This window comes from Colossoma macropomum, unplaced genomic scaffold, assembly GCF_904425465.1.
Source record: "Colossoma macropomum unplaced genomic scaffold, Colossoma_macropomum, whole genome shotgun sequence".
Classification (NCBI taxonomy): domain Eukaryota; kingdom Metazoa; phylum Chordata; class Actinopteri; order Characiformes; family Serrasalmidae; genus Colossoma; species Colossoma macropomum.
Genome location: NW_023494799.1, coordinates 35,504,176 through 35,522,306, shown reverse-complemented (window position 1 = coordinate 35,522,306; position 18,131 = coordinate 35,504,176). Strand labels below are relative to the sequence as shown.

Below are 18,131 nucleotides of genomic sequence, written 5' to 3'. Positions count from 1 at the left end.
CTGAAGAGAGACGAACCAGAGACAGGGCATTGGGCAGCCAAGGGTTATTGACCCGTGAGGGCAACAAAGCCTATCCCATCTGGTCCGAACTGACAGAAGAGGTACTGTGGCACAAGTCTCAGAAATTTTTAATGACAGTTATGAGAGGAGTTTGTCACAACACACAGACTGGTCACAGTGCCCATGCTAATCACTGTCCGCCATGGAAAATGCCTGCAATGGGCAGTGTCAGCAAGATAATGTGCCCTGCCACAGCACAAACATTGTTCGGAATGGTTTAAGGAAGAGTTCAAGGTGCTGCACTGGTCTTCAAATTCTCCAGATCTCAATCTGTATCACTGGGATGTGGTAGAACAACCAGTCTGAACAACAACGGCTCCACCTCGCAACTTGTAGAGTCCACGCCTTGGTAATTCGGAGCTGCTTTGGTGGCACATAGAGGACCAACAGCATATTAGGCAGGGGGTTACAATGTTTTGGCTCATCAGTCTATACTTTGTTGTGTCATACTCATTCTTATACTGTACTATACTATGTTTTACTGTCTGTCATTTCGTCTGGTATATTTATTGTAGAACAAGACGATATGTCCTATAATAAATAATCATTTATTGTTGGGCTTTAACAGAACGGTTTGGCAAAAAATCTAATTTACACAATTCCAAATTGTGCTTCTTAAGTTTAGTCAATAGTCAAATCTTTTCATAAATACATCCCCAAAATCGCTCAAACCCTTTTAGGACTAGTCCATGTGGTTTAGGACACAGTATGACTTACTGTGATCTATAAAAATGAACAAAACCTCACCATGTAGCTAAACGCAGCAGGCAGCCGTTTTTAGCCAAGATGTGTTGTGCCAAATTTTGACTCCCACCCTTCACATGCATGCATGTCACATGGACAAAAGAATGCTAGAGTACTTTAGGGATTTCTGCTGTTTCTATAAATAACCAGACAAAACCCTGTATCCCAAAAAATTGGCACGCTGTGCAAAATGTGGGGGGAAAAAAACGGAATGCAATGGTGTGCAAATGATTTAAACCCTATATCTAATTCAAAATAGCACAAAGACAACACATCAAATGTTGATACTGAGAAATGTTATAGTTTTCTGACCAGTGCTCATTTTGCCCATTTTGAATTTGTTATCTTTCCAAAACGTTGGGACAGGCACCTGTTCACCACTGTGTTGCATCACCTCTTCTTTTAACAACAATGTCTCCTTTGGCGCTTTTTCCATTTCATATTGTGCAAAATGTTTTCAAGGGGTTGCAGGTCTGGATTGCAAGCAGGCCAGTTTAGCCTACACAGCAGTTTGGCCTACACAGTGGTTTGGCATTGTCTTGCAGAAATATGCAAGGTCTTTCCTGAAAATGACGTTGTCTGGATGGCAGTGTATGTCGCTCCAAAAGTTCAGCATTATTGGTGCCTTCACAGATGTGCAAGTCATCCATGCCATGTGCACTAATCCCCCAAGTACCATCATGGATGCTGGCTTTTGAACTGTGCGCTGATAACAAGCTGGATGTTTTCTGTCCTCTTTAGCCCAGAGGATGCAGCATCCATGATTTCCAAAAAGAATTTAAAATGTTTGATTCATCAGGCCCCAGGACATTTTTCCACTTCACCTCAGTCTATCTTAAATAAGCTTGGGCCCAAAGAAGGTGGCGGCATTTCTAGATCCCTTTTATATGGCATTTATATATGGTCTCTTTTTTGCATGGTAGAGTTTTAACTTGCATCTGTGGACACAGCAACGAACTGTGTCCACAGACAATGATTTTTCAGACGTGTTCCTGAGCCCATGCCGTGATTTCAACTACAGAGTCCTGTCTGTTTTTAACGCAAAAGATCACAGCCAACCAATATTGGTTTTTTTTTGGCCTTTTCTCATGCATATAGAGATTTCTCTGAATTCTCAGAATTTTATATAGATATAATGTACCGTAGATGATGAAATCCAAAGTTCTTTGTTATTTTATGTTGAGAAACGTTATTCTTTGAATTGTTGTACTATCTGCGTGCACAGAATTTCACAGAGTGGTGAACCCCTCCTCATCTTCACTTCTAAAAGTTTTTTTGAATTACACAAATTCACCAGTCTTTTGTTGCCCCTGTCGCAACATTTTGAAACACAATTTCTCAGTTTCAACATGTCTTGGCTGACTGAGTTCATCTGGGGTAAATGAAGATTTATGTAAATTGTTTTTTCCGCCAAACCATTTCTTTAAGACTAGTTTTGCACCGTTTTGTACTTTTGTATTGTATTGTAATACAGTGTATTTCCCTGCAGAGTCTTGTTTAATTGCACTATATGTAGTTCATGTCTCGGTCACTTGTATTGAATGGCCTTGTACTGTACATTGCATTGTGGCCCTGAAGGCCCTGTGTTCCACCTTATACTTGTATATGGTTGGAATAACAAAAAGTTGTCCTTGATTTTGATCTCGATCTTGAAAAGTAGCTTTAGTGTAACTAACTACTTATTTGTGACAGTGTGCCTTTGTGCAGTCACCAATAACACAGGGCCACAAACCAAGTTGCTCTGAGTAAATGAGCACTACACAAGTCTTTTAGAATGCTGGTTGGTTCACGGGGCCGTTCCAGTTAAGACTTCTCGCGGATGAACAGCCCGTGCAGGTCCAGGTGTACGGAGGCATTAATGGAGGCACGAGCGATCTCTTTAAAGGTCTTCGCATCCAGAACCAACATGAATGGGGGTTTCTTGGGACTGAGAGAGACAACAGATGAGAGAATAACACCTAAAAGAGAAAAATGGCAACAATTAAAAATGACAGAATGCTTTGCACTTTCTCTGTACTTTAAATGTTACACCCTATATCTCCAAATGTATCCAGGCACCTGCTGTTCCAACATTTTGCTGAAAGTTTGCAGGAGTTGCTGCAAAAGCAGCCTCTACTCTTCTGGGAACACTGCTGTGAGGATTTGACTGCATTCAATCATCAGTAAGCTCAGCTAGTGATGTGGGAAGATTAGTTTTGAATCACAAACAGCACTCCTGTTCATCCTAAAGGTACTGGATGGTTCTTCATAACTCCAAAGAACACAGTTTCAATCCTCAGTTCCTAAAGCATTTCCTGCTGATGCTTTTCTGTGACTACATTTCTCTGGATTACTGTAGGTGCACAACTGAACACCTGTGCCAATAAAGGGTGTGCCTTAATTAGCCCAATTCTTCAGTTAATAGGGGTACCCCTATACTTTTGGGACATTTACTATACATGGTTAATCTGCATATGCTCCCCCCAATGTGTTTTGAAATTAAAGATTCAAGAAGTTCACCATCATCCTCATCCACAGCATCCGGAGACGCCACAAACACCGGTTCAGATGGGTAGCAATCCTTTTCTGTCCATTCCATGTATGTCCTGGTAACAGTGTCCACTTTAGTGACCTGCAAAAGTTTAAATGTCAAGAATGTCACGTTTTAGTAGGTCGTATAAGCACATAAGGATTTGCCATCCACTTTATGGTGTATCTGACAGCAATTGTGGCTCAGTTAAATAGGCAGCGTAGTTCAATGAGCTCAGTGTGATTTTGTTGTTGTACAAAGACTAAGATTTCAGTTTACTAATATTAGGCAGCCTTCCGTTCAACCAGCCCATAATTAAAGGGGGGTTTTTCCTGCTATTTTTTCCTCACTTATGATGTTTGTGTGGATTTATGATGCAAATGCAGTCACAGTTCATTTTTAAATGACCATTTCCAACCTTTATTTATGCCTTAGAATTAAAAAGGGGGTTTTTTGTGACTGTGCCTTTAAAGGGAAATTCCATCATTTTTCTGCATAATTCAGTGGTTAATATGTACACACAGTCTTTCAGAGCGGTTCAATGTGAAATATGCCGTTCTAGAGAGATGTAGTAAGTCAGAACTTATCTCAGTTGTGGTGAACCAGCCAGTTTACTCTCTAAAATCTACATCACAGACACCAGTTACTTGAAGTGATTCAGAATTTGCCACAGGATACCTGAGACATTGTTTTATGACAGTTTTGAAAAGATTTATTACACGTAAGTGTATTAGTCCAGGGTGAACCACTCATTATAAGTTTAACAGACTAAACGTCTGTTGGCTGAACACAATGATTTATGTAAATGAGTTAATTTTATGGCCTTACAACAACAATAGACTGCTTTATAGCTTAGTTTTGCAGGTCCATATGTGGACCGCATGGTCTGAAGTGTGAATAGTATGTCTGAATATTTACACATCACATCAGTTAGCAAAGTTAGAAAGAGGAACCAGGGAATCGTTCCTGTAGACTGGACGGTACCTTAGTTATCTTTGGTGACCAGTCCATCCTAGAGCCGTAGAAGTATCTGTGCTTTTTCGTGTTGTATTTGTAGTTGATCCCAGGTAACTCCAAACCTGTAAATAAGTATAAGTATATAAGTATGTTTCTGTTATTCTGACGGTGACAACAAACAAAAAAGTTTGTGATTCTAACCCTCAAACAATGAGTCCGGGGTGAGGAACAGGGAGCCATCCTTCTGCAGCACAGCTGTGGCTGATGTGTCCTCCAGCTTCACAAGGTTAGTGCCGACTGGAACTTCCTAAAAATGAAAGATGAAAAAAAAAAGTTCACATCCTCAAATCAGATGCATTAAAAATAACATGAATTGTGCAACCCATCATCGTGTCCATATTTTTGGTCAACCAGTGTGGTTACTGGTTACAGTCAAGAGTTACTGCTCAACTATTTAAATGTAGTTATGTAATTATTATGTAATTACATAATCAGTTATGTAATGAGTTTTGTTCACATTCCATTTACATTCACTATCAACAAGCTAAATTTAAATAAATGTTCTGGAAAAAGGAAAAATGTTTTTTCTTTCTGTAATATGAGTTTGTATGCACAACAAATTTATAATAAAATCAGCTGTTTTTCTATTTACAAATACCAATGTGATATTGAAAGACAGTTTAAAATCTGCACTTTTGACAGACCTCCACTGGTTTCAACAGGCTATGACTAAAAAATAATTAAGGTGCAATTCCACCAAATTTTCCAATATTTCTGCATAATTCAGTTGTTTCAATCTATACAAAATGGAGGTGGGCGAAATGGCAAAAATGTAATATCAAGAAACTTCCACAGTCTTTCATGATACACGATATTTTTTCTGCCATCTGATAAGTCGGAACAAAATAGTGCCACATTTAACAAATGCTATCAAGAACTATGAATCCAATGATTTGAATTCAGCATTTCACAAACTGCACTAAATACAATTAACAGTACCAATTATGCTCCTTTTGTAATGAGGAAATGTTTTATTAAATACTGACGATTTCCAAAATATGCTCAGAAAAGCATATTGTGACATATAGTGATGGAATTTATCATGATAATGACAAATATTATCATGTTGCCCAGCTCTAACACAGAGTAATTCAGAGTGGTTTGATGTGAAATGGTGCACTGTAGAGAAACACCCTAACTTTACAGTGGTGGTGCACATGTCTACAACGCAATTATAGGTTTTTACTTGCTATCCAAAATGACAAGAGAGCAAACATGTGGCTTCTGAGTTTTTATACGTAATGTTGGTAACGATAAAATAGTGGTGAATCGCCACCATTTCTTTTGCCACACAACACCCTGCATGCACCACTCCACCATAAACAGATATTAAAATACATTTAAAATCAAAATCTTAAAATCCAAAAGCATGGAATTTTTTAAATATTTCATGTAACTTCATGTGAGGAAACTTTTAGAGGCAATAATCTCGTCAGACATCTGGTTCCTATCACCTCTGCTGTGAACAGCTGTGACTCAGGCAGTTTTCTCTAGAATTCGGCATTTCACATCAAACCACTTTGAATGACTTTGTTTACATCTTCAAGATTTAATTAAGCACAAATTTTGGAATTGGAAAACAGAAAATGGTGGAATTCCTCATTAATATACAATTACTTGATTTTGTTATTACTAGTATTAACTGAGACTTTTAATGTTTCATTATTTTACACAGCCAATTTGTTCAGATCTTAAAAAAAAGATGAGTTCTAATGACGCATTCTGTGCCAGAGGCATCCTGAGTTCTTGCAGGATAGCAAAAAAGGGCTAAAAAGTGTGGTGTTAACACTTTTAACACAATTACTGGTTTTGAGGGTGCAGTATAACCTCACATGAGCAGTATTACTGACAAAGGAAAACACGTTTACTTCCTCACCACTAACCTTGAGGTCAGCATTTATGGGGATGACAAATCGCTGGCTGACTGGTGAAGGGACAGTCTCGCCTTCTTCCTGAATCTCCTTCTTCATGTTTTCCATGTAGAACATGTCATACAGACTGCCGTCTTTGTATGTGATCAGGTCAAACACTACATGGCCTTTCTCCTCGTAGGCGTTGATATGATGGAAAACCACAAAAGCGTCCCCATAGAACTTGGTGTCCACAGCCTTCCCAGTCTTTCTGTCAATCAGGTGGAACAGCGTCTATGAGGCAGCAGATAAAAATGGGATTGCACTGAGAGGCTGCTAGGGAATGTAAACAGGTGACAAATATGACATGAACAGATACACTGTTGGAAAAAAGTGAACTGTACAGGTACATTTTTATCCCCCCAAGATCAAAACACTGTAAACATAACCTCTGAGGTGCATCATGGATCTTTAGGTCTTTATGTTTACCTTAAATGAGTTTTAAAGGTTTCATAACTTCAAGATAGTCAAGGTAGGCTGCATGGAATGCAGTTCAACTACAATGGACTACTGTACATTTTTGTTCTCTAACTAAAGGTACTGAGGACACACCCTGGAGGATCCCACCCCAGCAACAAGCATGTGCACCTTCATATCGCTGCTGTCGGATCAAAACCTTGTATCTCCAAAATGGTAACTTTACAGGAGAAGGAAAAAAACATACTTTACTTTTAATGTAAGTCAATGGAACCAGACTTTTTTCCAAGTAGTTTTGGGTCATTTCTTTTGGTCCACTCATCATGAAATTTACACACATAGGACTACCAGTACTTTCAAATTATATCAAAAATTGAAAAATGACAAAATTGGAGATACGAGGTTTTGTTCCGACAGCAGCGATATGTACAGTTTAAAACCTTTTTGCTCTGAGAATGTAGGTGGGCTAAAAGCTAAATAAACTTTGCTTACAACATCATCTTTGTCATATTTGAGGCACCTGCCCCAAGTTTCTCCTCTGAAGTAAGCTGTGGCCAGTCGGATTACGTCCAGTTTGAACGCCTGTTCGACAAATATGATGTAGTTTGCAGTCATCCCGAAGCTGTGGAAGTAGCTGGGGTAGAGGTTGGAGCGAACAGGAATGGAGCAAACCTGCTCCAGCTTCTTTAGTACAGGCTTCTTCTCTTTGTCTGCAAGGAGTACATACTTCATCTTTTCCTTGAGGTTGAAGCAGTGCAAAGCAGTCTAGTGTCAGAAAAAAGGTACTGGGCTGGTACAATTTTGTTATATATGTATAAACAATGTAAATGTACCCTGAAAAAGGTACAACAATGATTTTTCCAATGGGGAGAGGTACATATTTATATCTTTCATAACCTAAAAAAACTTTTAAAACATAACCAAAAGTAAGAAGCATAGAGTCAAGACAAGGTGTGTGGAGTCAATGTAGTTTAAAATATAAAACTGCAAAAGAAAACAATTATGTACCACCCCAGAGACAGTTTAGTTCCTATTTTTGAGATGAGAAACATTTAATAAGTGTGCTTTTTGACAGTATTTTAAATGTGGCATTGCTGCTGCATTTCATCTGTTCCAACTTATGAAACCTCAGAAAAACTAAATATTGTGATACATATTGTTTATTATTAAAATGACTTCAAATATCAAAAACCTCTAATTTATCTTTCATTTAACTATTGTTATAACACATTATATTATCATATTATAATATTAAGAGTGAGCTTTCAATTAATCAATGGTTTGGAAGAAAATCTAATTTAACAAATGTTTTATATTTTTATAGTTAACCCTTTAATGTTCTGCTCAACCATTTGGTAGAGCACATTTTGAGTCACTATATATGCCACAAAGTGCCATCTCAACCATTTGGTATACATGAATATTTTTTAAATTGTGGGGTCAAAAAAACGAAAAAAAAAGCACAAATTGTTTTTATTATTGCCCCAAACAAATAAAAAATACAAAATATGAAAGTCCATTGCTTTTTTCTTGGTGAGGACATTAAAGGGTTAAATTAGGGGTGGGCAATATGACGACATTTTATCGTTATCGTGATAATTTATGTCACACCATGCTTTTCTGAGCACATCATGGATATCATCACTGCTGTAAGAACACTAAATCACTACATGATTCATTACAAAGACAGCACAAATAGTTCATTTCAACTGGATCTGCTGCGCCACAGAATGTGACACGATAAAGAAAAATCAACATTTGACAGTATTTTAAAAATCAAGTATCATGATATTAGGTTTTTGCCATATCGCCCACTCCTAGTTAAAAGTATGTTGTAGACAACGGAAGCATATCATAAAAAATAGAATTAAGCATATTTAAGATTACTTAATAGCTTGACAGTTTGAGGGAAGCGTGTGGTGATGTAAGTATACAGTTTGCATGATGCTAATTGGTGGAGTACAGGCTTCCATTGTTGGGTACATTAACCTTATGAGGCCTGCTTCCCTTAGAAAGATTCACCAAAGGGAGTTGCGAGTTTATTAGGTGCAGCTACCTTGTAGTAACACTCCTAAATCATTTTATCAGGTACTCCGTCAACACACAAGCACCTTCTGTATTTGCGTGGTGGACCATTCTCAACACAGTAGTGATACCAACATGGTAGTGTGTGCTGTACTGATACAAGGGTAGTAGTTAGAGCAGTGTTGCTTGGGTTTTTACACGCTGTGTACACTTAAGGTGTACCGTACCAAGCATGCTGAGCACGAACGTGTGGGTGGTGCTAGAAATAGTGCAGACCCTCGATTTGTCAAATGCAATCATCACAGAATCTTAATGGTTTGGCCAAAAATCAGTGAACTGGATCAATAGATGGTAAATCAGTACTTGAAAATCCTCTATTGTTGCTACTGTTATTTGTGTTTACTGTTAACGCTAGATATTCATGACTCATAATTCAGAAGATCCAGTGTCACTCAGGAAAGAAATGTACACAGGAGAAGTTTACTGGATTCAGAGCATTATTATTGGATTTTGGAGCGGACAACATAATGACAACTCAGCTTCAGAGGTCTATGGAAAATGGACATAGATGTTCGAACAGGGTACGACTAGTTCTGGCTTCAGATTTGTAACTATACTGTGCTGTACCATATCACTCGGTGGAAAACACCATTACTGACCACTTTATTACATACACCTACCTTGTTGCACCGTGTAGGTGTACAGGTAGAGACTACAGCTCTCCTTTTCCATTCACAGTTTGTGTTAGTCATCCTCTAGTTCGTCATCAACGGTCACTTTCTGACCACAGGACCACAGTTCGGTGGATATTTTTGGTTAGAATGCACTCAACTCAGCAGTATAGAAACACAGCAACACCTCAGTACCCAATATCCTCTTACCAGAGCAACACACTCTAAACTGTCTCTAGCATGTACACCTACAAAGTGGTAGGTGCTCCTGATTAAACAGCCAGTAAGTGAAGGAACAAGGAAACTGAGAGTTCTTCACTTCAGCTGTCCTTTATACCTGTTGCATTGGCTGGAACCTTGAAGATAACATATTTGGGCCCGGTCATTGCCATGATCGACGTGCCTATGTTATAGGTGTTTCCCTCCTCGTCATAGTGAGGGTGTGCTGTAGCCAAGTTCAGGGCGATGTGATTCCTGTAATTAACCTGAAACAGCAGTTCAAGACACATACAAAACCAGAAAGCTCATCATCAGACATTAAGCACTGCTTTTAAAAATGTCCAAAAATAAAACAGCTATTTCAATTTGAACTCACTCTTGCTACGGTTTCAAGAGTCGATGGATCAATTTGGTTGATGAAGTTTATTTCCGAGGACGCGTAGTAATCTTCTCCATATCGTATAATGTTTACAAGATTATTGTCGGTGAAATTTGGGATGGTATTAAGTAGGTAGGTGAAGGCCCTGAAATGTGTGTTAAAAATGTTTAGTTCTGAAAAACAGAAAATGTAAACACATATCATCTATAAACAATTATAACACAGGTCTAAACAGACGGAATTACTTTGAGAATATGTTCTTGCAGGGATCGGGGTAGGCCATGGTCCCAAATTCTGTAACCACAATCCTGTTGGCAGCAATGTTCTTCTTGTACGTTTCACTCTTTAGGAATTTGCTCCTGTAGTGCACCTCACCTGACGAAAAACAGAGACATTACTCCTTTCCAGAAGTGGCTGTAGTAGCCTAGAACTGCACTCAGTATTGACTAAACATTTCTAATGGGCTGAGTTTTCCATAGAATTACAGTGGAACTGCAGTGGAACTTCCACATCTAGTATATATCAAGCACTATTTTTCGATTTTTGTGGTCCTTTCCATCTTTTATAAAACAATAAACCTTAAAATTGATGTCTGTAGGCAGCGACAAAGCAGTTTAGGTGCACAACCAACAGAACAAAATAAAAAAAATAAAGGTGCCAAAAAGGGTTTTTTTTTTGGAGTGATAGCACTGAAGAACTACTTTTGGCTCCCTAAAGAACCTTTCAATTGATGCTTCCTTAAAGAACCAATTTTGTATCAGAACTTTTTCAACTTTAAAAAACTGCCACATCACATAAAGCTTATATGCCCATTAAATGCTTCTTCTAACACCATATATTAAAAGCATATATTTGAGTATTATTATTTGAAAACACTCCAAAAAGTACTTAAGTAAACAGAACTGAGCAAATGTAATAAACTGCTACACATCTCTGCTTGTTTGCCCCCACAGCCGCCTGCTCTTTCTATTATTTCAGCATGAAACCACCAGGTGGAGCTCAACACAAAGCTGATGTGTCCATGTCCAGTTCTTGAGGGCTTTGCACTTCACAGTTTAGTGCAGGGCTGGTCCAATCTTATCCACAAAGGGCTGGTGTGGCTGTGGGTTTTCATAACAATAAAGCAGGAGCACATCTGATCAGTTGTAGAAGACTGCAGCTAACTGATTAAATAAGTGGAATGAGGTGCTCCTGCTTGTTCAGAGTATAAACCTACAGTCACACTGGCCCTTTTCAGATAAAACTGGACACCGGGGCTTATGCTCTGTCATTAGTTTAGCAGCAGTTTAGTCTTAACAGTGTAACACTGCACGTTAAATTAAACCTGACTGCTCTGTTAAAACGAACACTAGTCTACCTGATCCGCCACTAAACATATGTTAAACTGTATATATTATCAAATTACGACATGATCAGCCCAACTAAAACAAAACACTGCAGGACATATTTTACTGTATAAAAGCTTCCAAATTTATCAATAAATGTACTACAGATTTTTACCATATATATAATCACAACGATTAAAACGTTAAAACTGTCTGCCTTCAGTTGCAGGAACAATACGTAATGTACACCGATCTGGCATAACATTCTGACCACCTCCTTGTTTCTACGTTCATTGTCCATTTTATCAGCTCCACTTACTATATAGGTGCACTTTGTAGTTCTACAGTTACAGACTGTAGTCCATCTGTTTCTCTGCATACTTTGTTAGCCCCCTTTTACCCTGTTCTTCAGTGGTCAGGACCCCCATGGACCCTCACAGAGCAGGTACTATTTGGGTGGTGGATCATTCTCAGCACTGCAGTAACACTGATGTGGTGGTGGTGTGTTAGTGTGTGTTGTGCTGGTCTGAGTGGATCAGACACAGCAGTGCTGCCGGACTGAGAATAGTCCACCAACCAAAAACATCCAGCCAACAGCGTCCTGTGGGCAGCGTCCTGTGACCACTGATGAAGGACTAGAGGATGACCAACACAAACTGTGCAGCAGCAGATGAGTTATTGTCTCTGACTTTACATCTACAAGGTGGACGGACAAGGTAGGAGTGTCTAATAGAGTGGACAGTGTTTAAAACTCCAGCAGCACTGCTGTGTCTGATCCACTCAGGCAAGCACAACACACACCAACACACCACCACCACATTAGTGTTACTGCAGTGCTGAGTAAGTGGAGCTGATAAAATGGACAATGAGCGTAGAAACAAGGAGGTGGTCATAATGTTATGCCTGATTGGTGTATTTACTGTACTAAATCATAAAATGACCATCATATGTCACCAATTATTAAGGAAACTTGTCAAGTAGAAATACGGGCTTCTTCGTCAACAGTGCTACAGCCAGCATGTGCTCCTCTGAAATTTCTGTTCCAGAGTGGAAAGTCTGCATTTTGGACTGTGATCCGCCCACTGCCCATTTTCTAGTACCATTTCGACACCCTGGGTTGCCAGATATGAAACAAGTTGGCAGGCAGACACAGTGTGCTGCACCATGGGAGCCTGCAAACAAACTGGACCCAGCCTAAAAAGCTTTGGCATCTTTTTAAGAGTTCCATGACCAGAGGCCAGTCAATATTAGCTGATCAACTTGCAGTGTATGACTCGTCATCACCTGCCTTTGTCAAAGTTTAATGTTGTGCTCATCTTGCGCTCATTTGTGCAGGTTAAGTGTTCTCAACCTGGCAACCTGTGTGAGCTTCAAGTCTGGGGAGCGGGGTGGAAGCAGACAGATCTCCAATATACTGAATTTGGACTGCAGTACCCATTTTAAACGCTTGCTGTCTGTATTACATATTTGTTCCTTTAATTTACATTTAGAGCAAATTATAACAGACTTTTTTATTTCAGGCCTAACCTAATACAGAAATGTTAATTACGCAAAGTCTGTGCATGTCACTGGACCTAACTGTGCACAATGGTGTTTGTTAAGCTACTCAATTTTAAACACATAAACTAAAACCACTCGCTTGAAAAAGTATCCACAGCGTTTTAAAAGATTAGCCGACATGAAACCGAATGACACTGAGTGAACAGAATGACTTGACTCAAGGAAGGGGCTTGCTTGGTGAGCAATGCTACCCTCTGCACCAGTACCTAATGGTGCCTCTCAAAAGGCCCAATTACTCTGATGAGCTAATATTTCAATGTTAAAATATCTGAGCTGAAAATGTGCTTTAATTACAATATTCTTGTATTTAACCACAGTCAACTCTGGTATACAGCACCATCTACTGGCAAGATGTGCGATTTTTAAAGGACACAGTAATCAGGTTTAGTTTAAAGCACAGGTGCACTTTAAACAGAGTCTTTCAAGGACACAGAAATGGAGATTAAGAACCAACATGACTCATTCAGGTCTAAACTCAGGTTACTCTAAACCACAGCTAAGCTATGGACAGTGCAACTGCCCCCACCCTCAGTTTAGAGTTTTCCTAGATTCAGTGAACCATAAACCTGCCAACTTACTCGACTACGGGAATTAAGCGTGCAGAAACTGAACGCAGCCTCTTTCTGCATGTTTTCCTTATAGTTGTACTCACCATCCTTAAAGGTGAAACTGTGAATGAGGGACATTCCATCAAACCAGTGGTTGTAGGAAGTGTCTCCGACTGAGAAGAGGCCGGGTCCATTGCGCAGAAGTGTGCCCTGAAGCCATGATGGGAGGGTGCCTACAAACAGACACGATTCAGGACACAGAAACAAGAAAAAATGCAAATACACCAGGACATTACATGGCTTTATGTTAGTACATGAAATATTCGTACAGATGCAGCTAAAATTCTGCTTGTGGATTTTATCACACTCTTGGTAAACTTCCCAAAAAAAACGCGTTAAGGACGAGACCAACAAACCACAACAGCTGCCTTTTCCTAATCTCTGGTAAAACGGTTCTTAGCCAGCCATAATTCTTTATTACTCGCTTGTTTTCCTCTGACCAACCTTAAGTGACCTACTGAATGAACACATATTCTGTACAGAGTTCAGTGTTCAGTGCATTCTGCGTTATCTGCATTTCAGTATGTTATCTATATGACCTGTAATACCTAAACCGATATCACAGCCCACATTTACCTCGCATGGCACTGTAGATACATGACTGCAGAGGTTTTGCAGAAGAGTTAACTGCACAGATAAGCAGCTGAGCACTTTTTGTCAATACAGCTTTTCCTCTTAAGTAATGTTACAGTAATTCCAAATATGGTGGGTAAAAAGAATGCATTATTAATAATTAATTAATTAATTAATAAGTCTTGACTAAGAAGTGCTAAACTTGAAACATGACGACTTTCTCTGACAACTGGGCAACTGACCGGCTAACTAAAATCTTTCAGCACTATGTAACGCTATAGCCTCTGTCCGTGTTCCAATTAAAGTGTTCATGAACGGTTTTCGTGTTGTTAGTTTTGACCCTGAGGGGTTCACTGAGCTCCAGATAGCTAAGTCTGCTGGCTAGCTAGCTCACATATATCAGAACATCAAACTGGTCAAATTCTAGTTTAGCAAAGTAGCAATAAGAAATACTGCAGGTTACATTTAGTCAATTTCACACACTGTGGTAATATAAACTGGCCAAGGGTCTAAAAGATCGGTCCGTACATCGCAGTGAAAACAGTTCCCTGATTTGCCAGCGGCTAAAGCACTTCCCTCCCTCTCACCGATCACTAATCCGCGCAGGTAAGTGCCCCGCCCCCAAAGCTGAAACAGAGATGTTAATTAGCTCCGCCTCTGTGTTTGGCTGTTGAATTTTGTTTTTCAGAATATGTAACCTTGGTTACGCTTAATCTCAAAACGTTGCTCACAGTTTTGCTATGGTTTTCGACTTGAACAACATGTATTGTCGGAATGGCGTGAAACAGGCTTTGAGGTACGTTTTCTCTCATTAGATGGGCGTGTCAGAGTCTTACCCAATCAGCAGCGACAGGCAATATAAAACCTGCCGTATTTAAAATGGCAATTAAATTTAATAAAGTCTCTACAAATGTGACCGCTGTAGCTTGCTATATGCAACTACTGAAAACGTAAGAAGACATGTTTGTTGTAAAGGTTTGACTGTAAAGTTTTCTGTCTTTTTTTGATAGAATAAGCTACGACACCGAGATTGGCCCTCTCAGCTGCCATAGTTGCAATGCTTGCGTAACACAACAGAATGTTCAACGCACCAACTTTTCTGTTTATATAAAAATTTTGCTACTAGCGGGTTTATGAGGGTCCTTGACCTCTTTGTATTTCCCTCTATATACCAAAAACAGGACTGCAAAACGCCAGAGGGCGCCTGCGAGTCAATGTATGGGGGTTAACAGAGTTAAGTGGCTAATAACAACAAGTTAATAGTTTCTAATCACTTGGCCAGAACTTTCCTTTAATTTTAGAAAGTAGAAGGGTGTATTTCACTAAACACGCAAAGAAAACTCACCTGTACGTTTATTTTTTTTTCTACAGCAAATGGGCAGCAGAACGCTGGCATTACTGCTACTGAGTCCTGATTGGTTGGCGAGCGGATCGCTCACAGACAATATGGACGTACACGAGGCGCCGTTTTAAGCTCCTATAACTCAAGTTCAAAAGTGGTTAAAAATATAAGAGCGATGTTAAAATTCTTTATTAAATAAATTCTTTTGTTTTAAAAAATATTTAAGCATTTTTTAACTGTGAAATGCCCCATATTAACCCATTAATCTGGGCTCGCTTGTGAGCGCCCTCTAGCGTTTGAGAAACACGGAAGGCGTTACAGAGAGATAATTCTCCTCTCTACAAGTTCCCTGGCATTACTTTGAAAAGGGATGGGTCAAAGGTCACGATTTTTAGAATGAAGTCCATGTCATGCATTAATTCACTAGTATTGTAGTCAGATCACAGCATACACATAGTGCACTGTTCCGTACTGTACTTTACCATACTGTTCTAGCTATAAACGTCCTTTTTGAGTTACAGTAAATTGAAACGTCACAGAAACCAGGTTACTAAAGCTAAAACCGCAAACCTGCCTTGGTTTGAGCGGATCATTTATTGTCTAGTGGTAGTTTGTGGTTATAAATACAAGCAGAGCATGTGTAGAGCTGGAGAGCTGAACATCACTGACCCAGCGTGACCCATTGTGACCCAGCGTGCACTCAGTAAACGCCAGGTTTAGCTACACAAGACAAATCCACAAGTTCCAGCTGCTCCCAGGCTGTCCTCAAACAGCGCACTGGCGCAGCAAGCCTACCTGTCACTTCTGCTCTGATGGGCTCCGGGGTCTCCTTGCCGTTTCGGCAGAACGCTGATTCTATGTTTTGGGTTGGCTCTGTCATGACTGCCTGCGGAGAGATGAGAGCTCTACCTCAATTTATCTCCCCCCGTTAACTGCTTTACCCTGTAGCTGTGCGCAGCCGCACGCTCGTGTTACATAACTGCGGTCCACCATACTGCATAGTTTAATGGTCTACAACAGTGTGAGGAGTAGTGGGAGTGGAGCGGGACTGGAGGCGTGGTGTGGAGCCTAGAATGAGCCTGAGAGAGTGAATAAGCCCATAGGCCTTTATAGTTAAAGGACCACTCGCCCGACTTTTTAAAATTCTCTGCATAATTTAGGCATTACGATCTAAACAAAGCCAGTCAGAGAGGTTCGATGTGGAATTCTCTATTGTGGAGAAACGTACCAAGTCAAAATTGTTCACAATGGTGGTGATAGGAACCAGACGTCTGACGCATCTAATGCCTCTAACAGCTGCCTCACAGAAAGATATTAGTTAACCCAGCTATGACTATGTCCGAGGCATTGTTTTACAGCAGATTTGAGAAAAGGTTTTGGCCTAAACTACGTATTTCAAAAATTCATGGAGGAGAGGTTCATGCAGATGATTGTTGTCTGGAGATACCTTGTTATTTCTGGATGTACTAGTATCTTACCTTAAATAAACTGGCTATATTTACGTTGTAGACCCCTGGTTTCCCCCCCACATCAAACCTCTCTGAATTACTTTATTGACATCTCATTGATTGAATCATGCAGAAATGAAGAAGTCATGGATTTACCCTTTATGTATTGTAGTCTGTAAAGATAAGAAAAGGCAGGTAAATTAGCTTCTGAATGAGTTAATTCCCCTTTCATTAATCTGTTTAATTGCCCTAATAAAAAGGCAACTAATTATAATAGCTATAGAGGAGGATAAAACAAGCAAGCACCAAATATATAACTATATTAATTAATTATTCTATAATCTTTTATTTGGACTGATTGATAACTGAGATAATTGAGTTAATTGTCACACCTATGATGTTGGGCAAAACAACAAAAACCCCACATGAAGACTTTAAAGTACTTAAACGACTTAAGCCGCTTCACAGGCAGGTCATATCATATGCAATACTTCTGACAGTCAGCAATCTGATAGATGAGCTTTCAAAGCAACAATATCAGCCAATAAAGTCCATGGCTGAATTGCAGGTGCATTGGTCACAAAAGCTGCGCAATTATTCATTTCGTCAAGAGCAATAATCTCAAAAATCGATGCAACATATGCCAATGTTTGCCAAACTGCACCGGTAAAGAGGAATTAACAGTTGAAGTTTACTGATAGAGAGAGTGGATTCTGAAGGTAACACCTCTGCAACCCAGTCTCAAAATCTGTAGCTTGTGAGCTTCATCAAAGAATGGGTGGCCATATAGATGTTTGCAATAGTTTAGACACCCCTTTTATGTCTAATTTTTTTCCAATATGTTAAACTCAAATAAATTTTGCATTCAAATGTGCAGAAGTATGTTGTCTATAGAGAATGTAGTAACTTATTTTCAATTAGTCCTTTTTATATGACTACATCATGATAATCACATGGTGGTCATTAGGTCTGATTCAAGTTCATTCTTTCTTCTTTTCCCAGGTCTACTGCTGATCCTGCCCCCCAATTCTGTCCCCAAATCTGCTATGACATGTCCATTATCAAAGAAAGTCCACTTCCAAAGTTCTGTAGTTTTAGATGTTCTGCACCATACATTTCATCTGAGGCTCTATACTGCACTACATTTAATTAAAATAAATGAATTAATAACCAAATAACTTTAGGTACATGTAAAAGGCTTCTCTTGATCAATGTATCATTAGCTCTAAAATTAATAATTATAACATGAAGTAATAATAATTCAGGCTTTAGAAATGTTAAAAGATGAAAATACAGTTAATATATAGGAAGTAAATGTATAGAA

General features: G+C 39.3%; 1 protein-coding gene across 2 annotated transcripts; it reads right to left on the bottom strand.

The window, feature by feature from the left end:
* Positions 1–105: 105 nt before the first annotated feature.
* bco1l (beta-carotene oxygenase 1, like) lies at positions 106–16,386 on the bottom strand. 2 transcript variants are annotated; one of them, XM_036585904.1, is made up of 11 exons: positions 16,155–16,383; positions 13,489–13,617; positions 10,197–10,326; positions 9,949–10,096; positions 9,691–9,838; positions 7,150–7,367; positions 6,214–6,474; positions 4,472–4,577; positions 4,298–4,392; positions 3,304–3,415; positions 106–2,762 (listed from the first exon to the last, which is right to left on the bottom strand). In XM_036585904.1, exons 1-11 carry the CDS (start codon positions 16,237–16,239, stop codon positions 2,608–2,610), a joined length of 1,587 nt encoding a protein of 528 aa, XP_036441797.1. In that variant the 5' UTR covers positions 16,240–16,383; the 3' UTR covers positions 106–2,607. The 2 variants fall into 2 exon arrangements, with proteins under 2 accessions (XP_036441797.1, XP_036441798.1); XM_036585905.1 differs by lacking the exon at positions 10,197–10,326 and having other exon boundaries at positions 9,949–10,124; positions 16,155–16,386.
* Positions 16,387–18,131: the final 1,745 nt, after the last annotated feature.

Excerpts from the sequence above, each read along its gene's own strand:
- bco1l (XM_036585904.1), bottom strand. The coding sequence starts at position 16,239 with ATGACAGAGCCAACCCAAAACATAGAATCAGCGTTCTGCCGAAACGGC. Across the intron at positions 10,327-13,488 it reads CAGTTTCACCTTTAAGGATG|GTGAGGTGCACTACAGGAGC; the intron begins GTGAGTACAACT and ends GTTTTTCGTCAG. Across the intron at positions 2,763-3,303 it reads TGCTGTGGATGAGGATGATG|GTGTTATTCTCTCATCTGTT; the intron begins GTGAACTTCTTG and ends TTTCTCTTTTAG.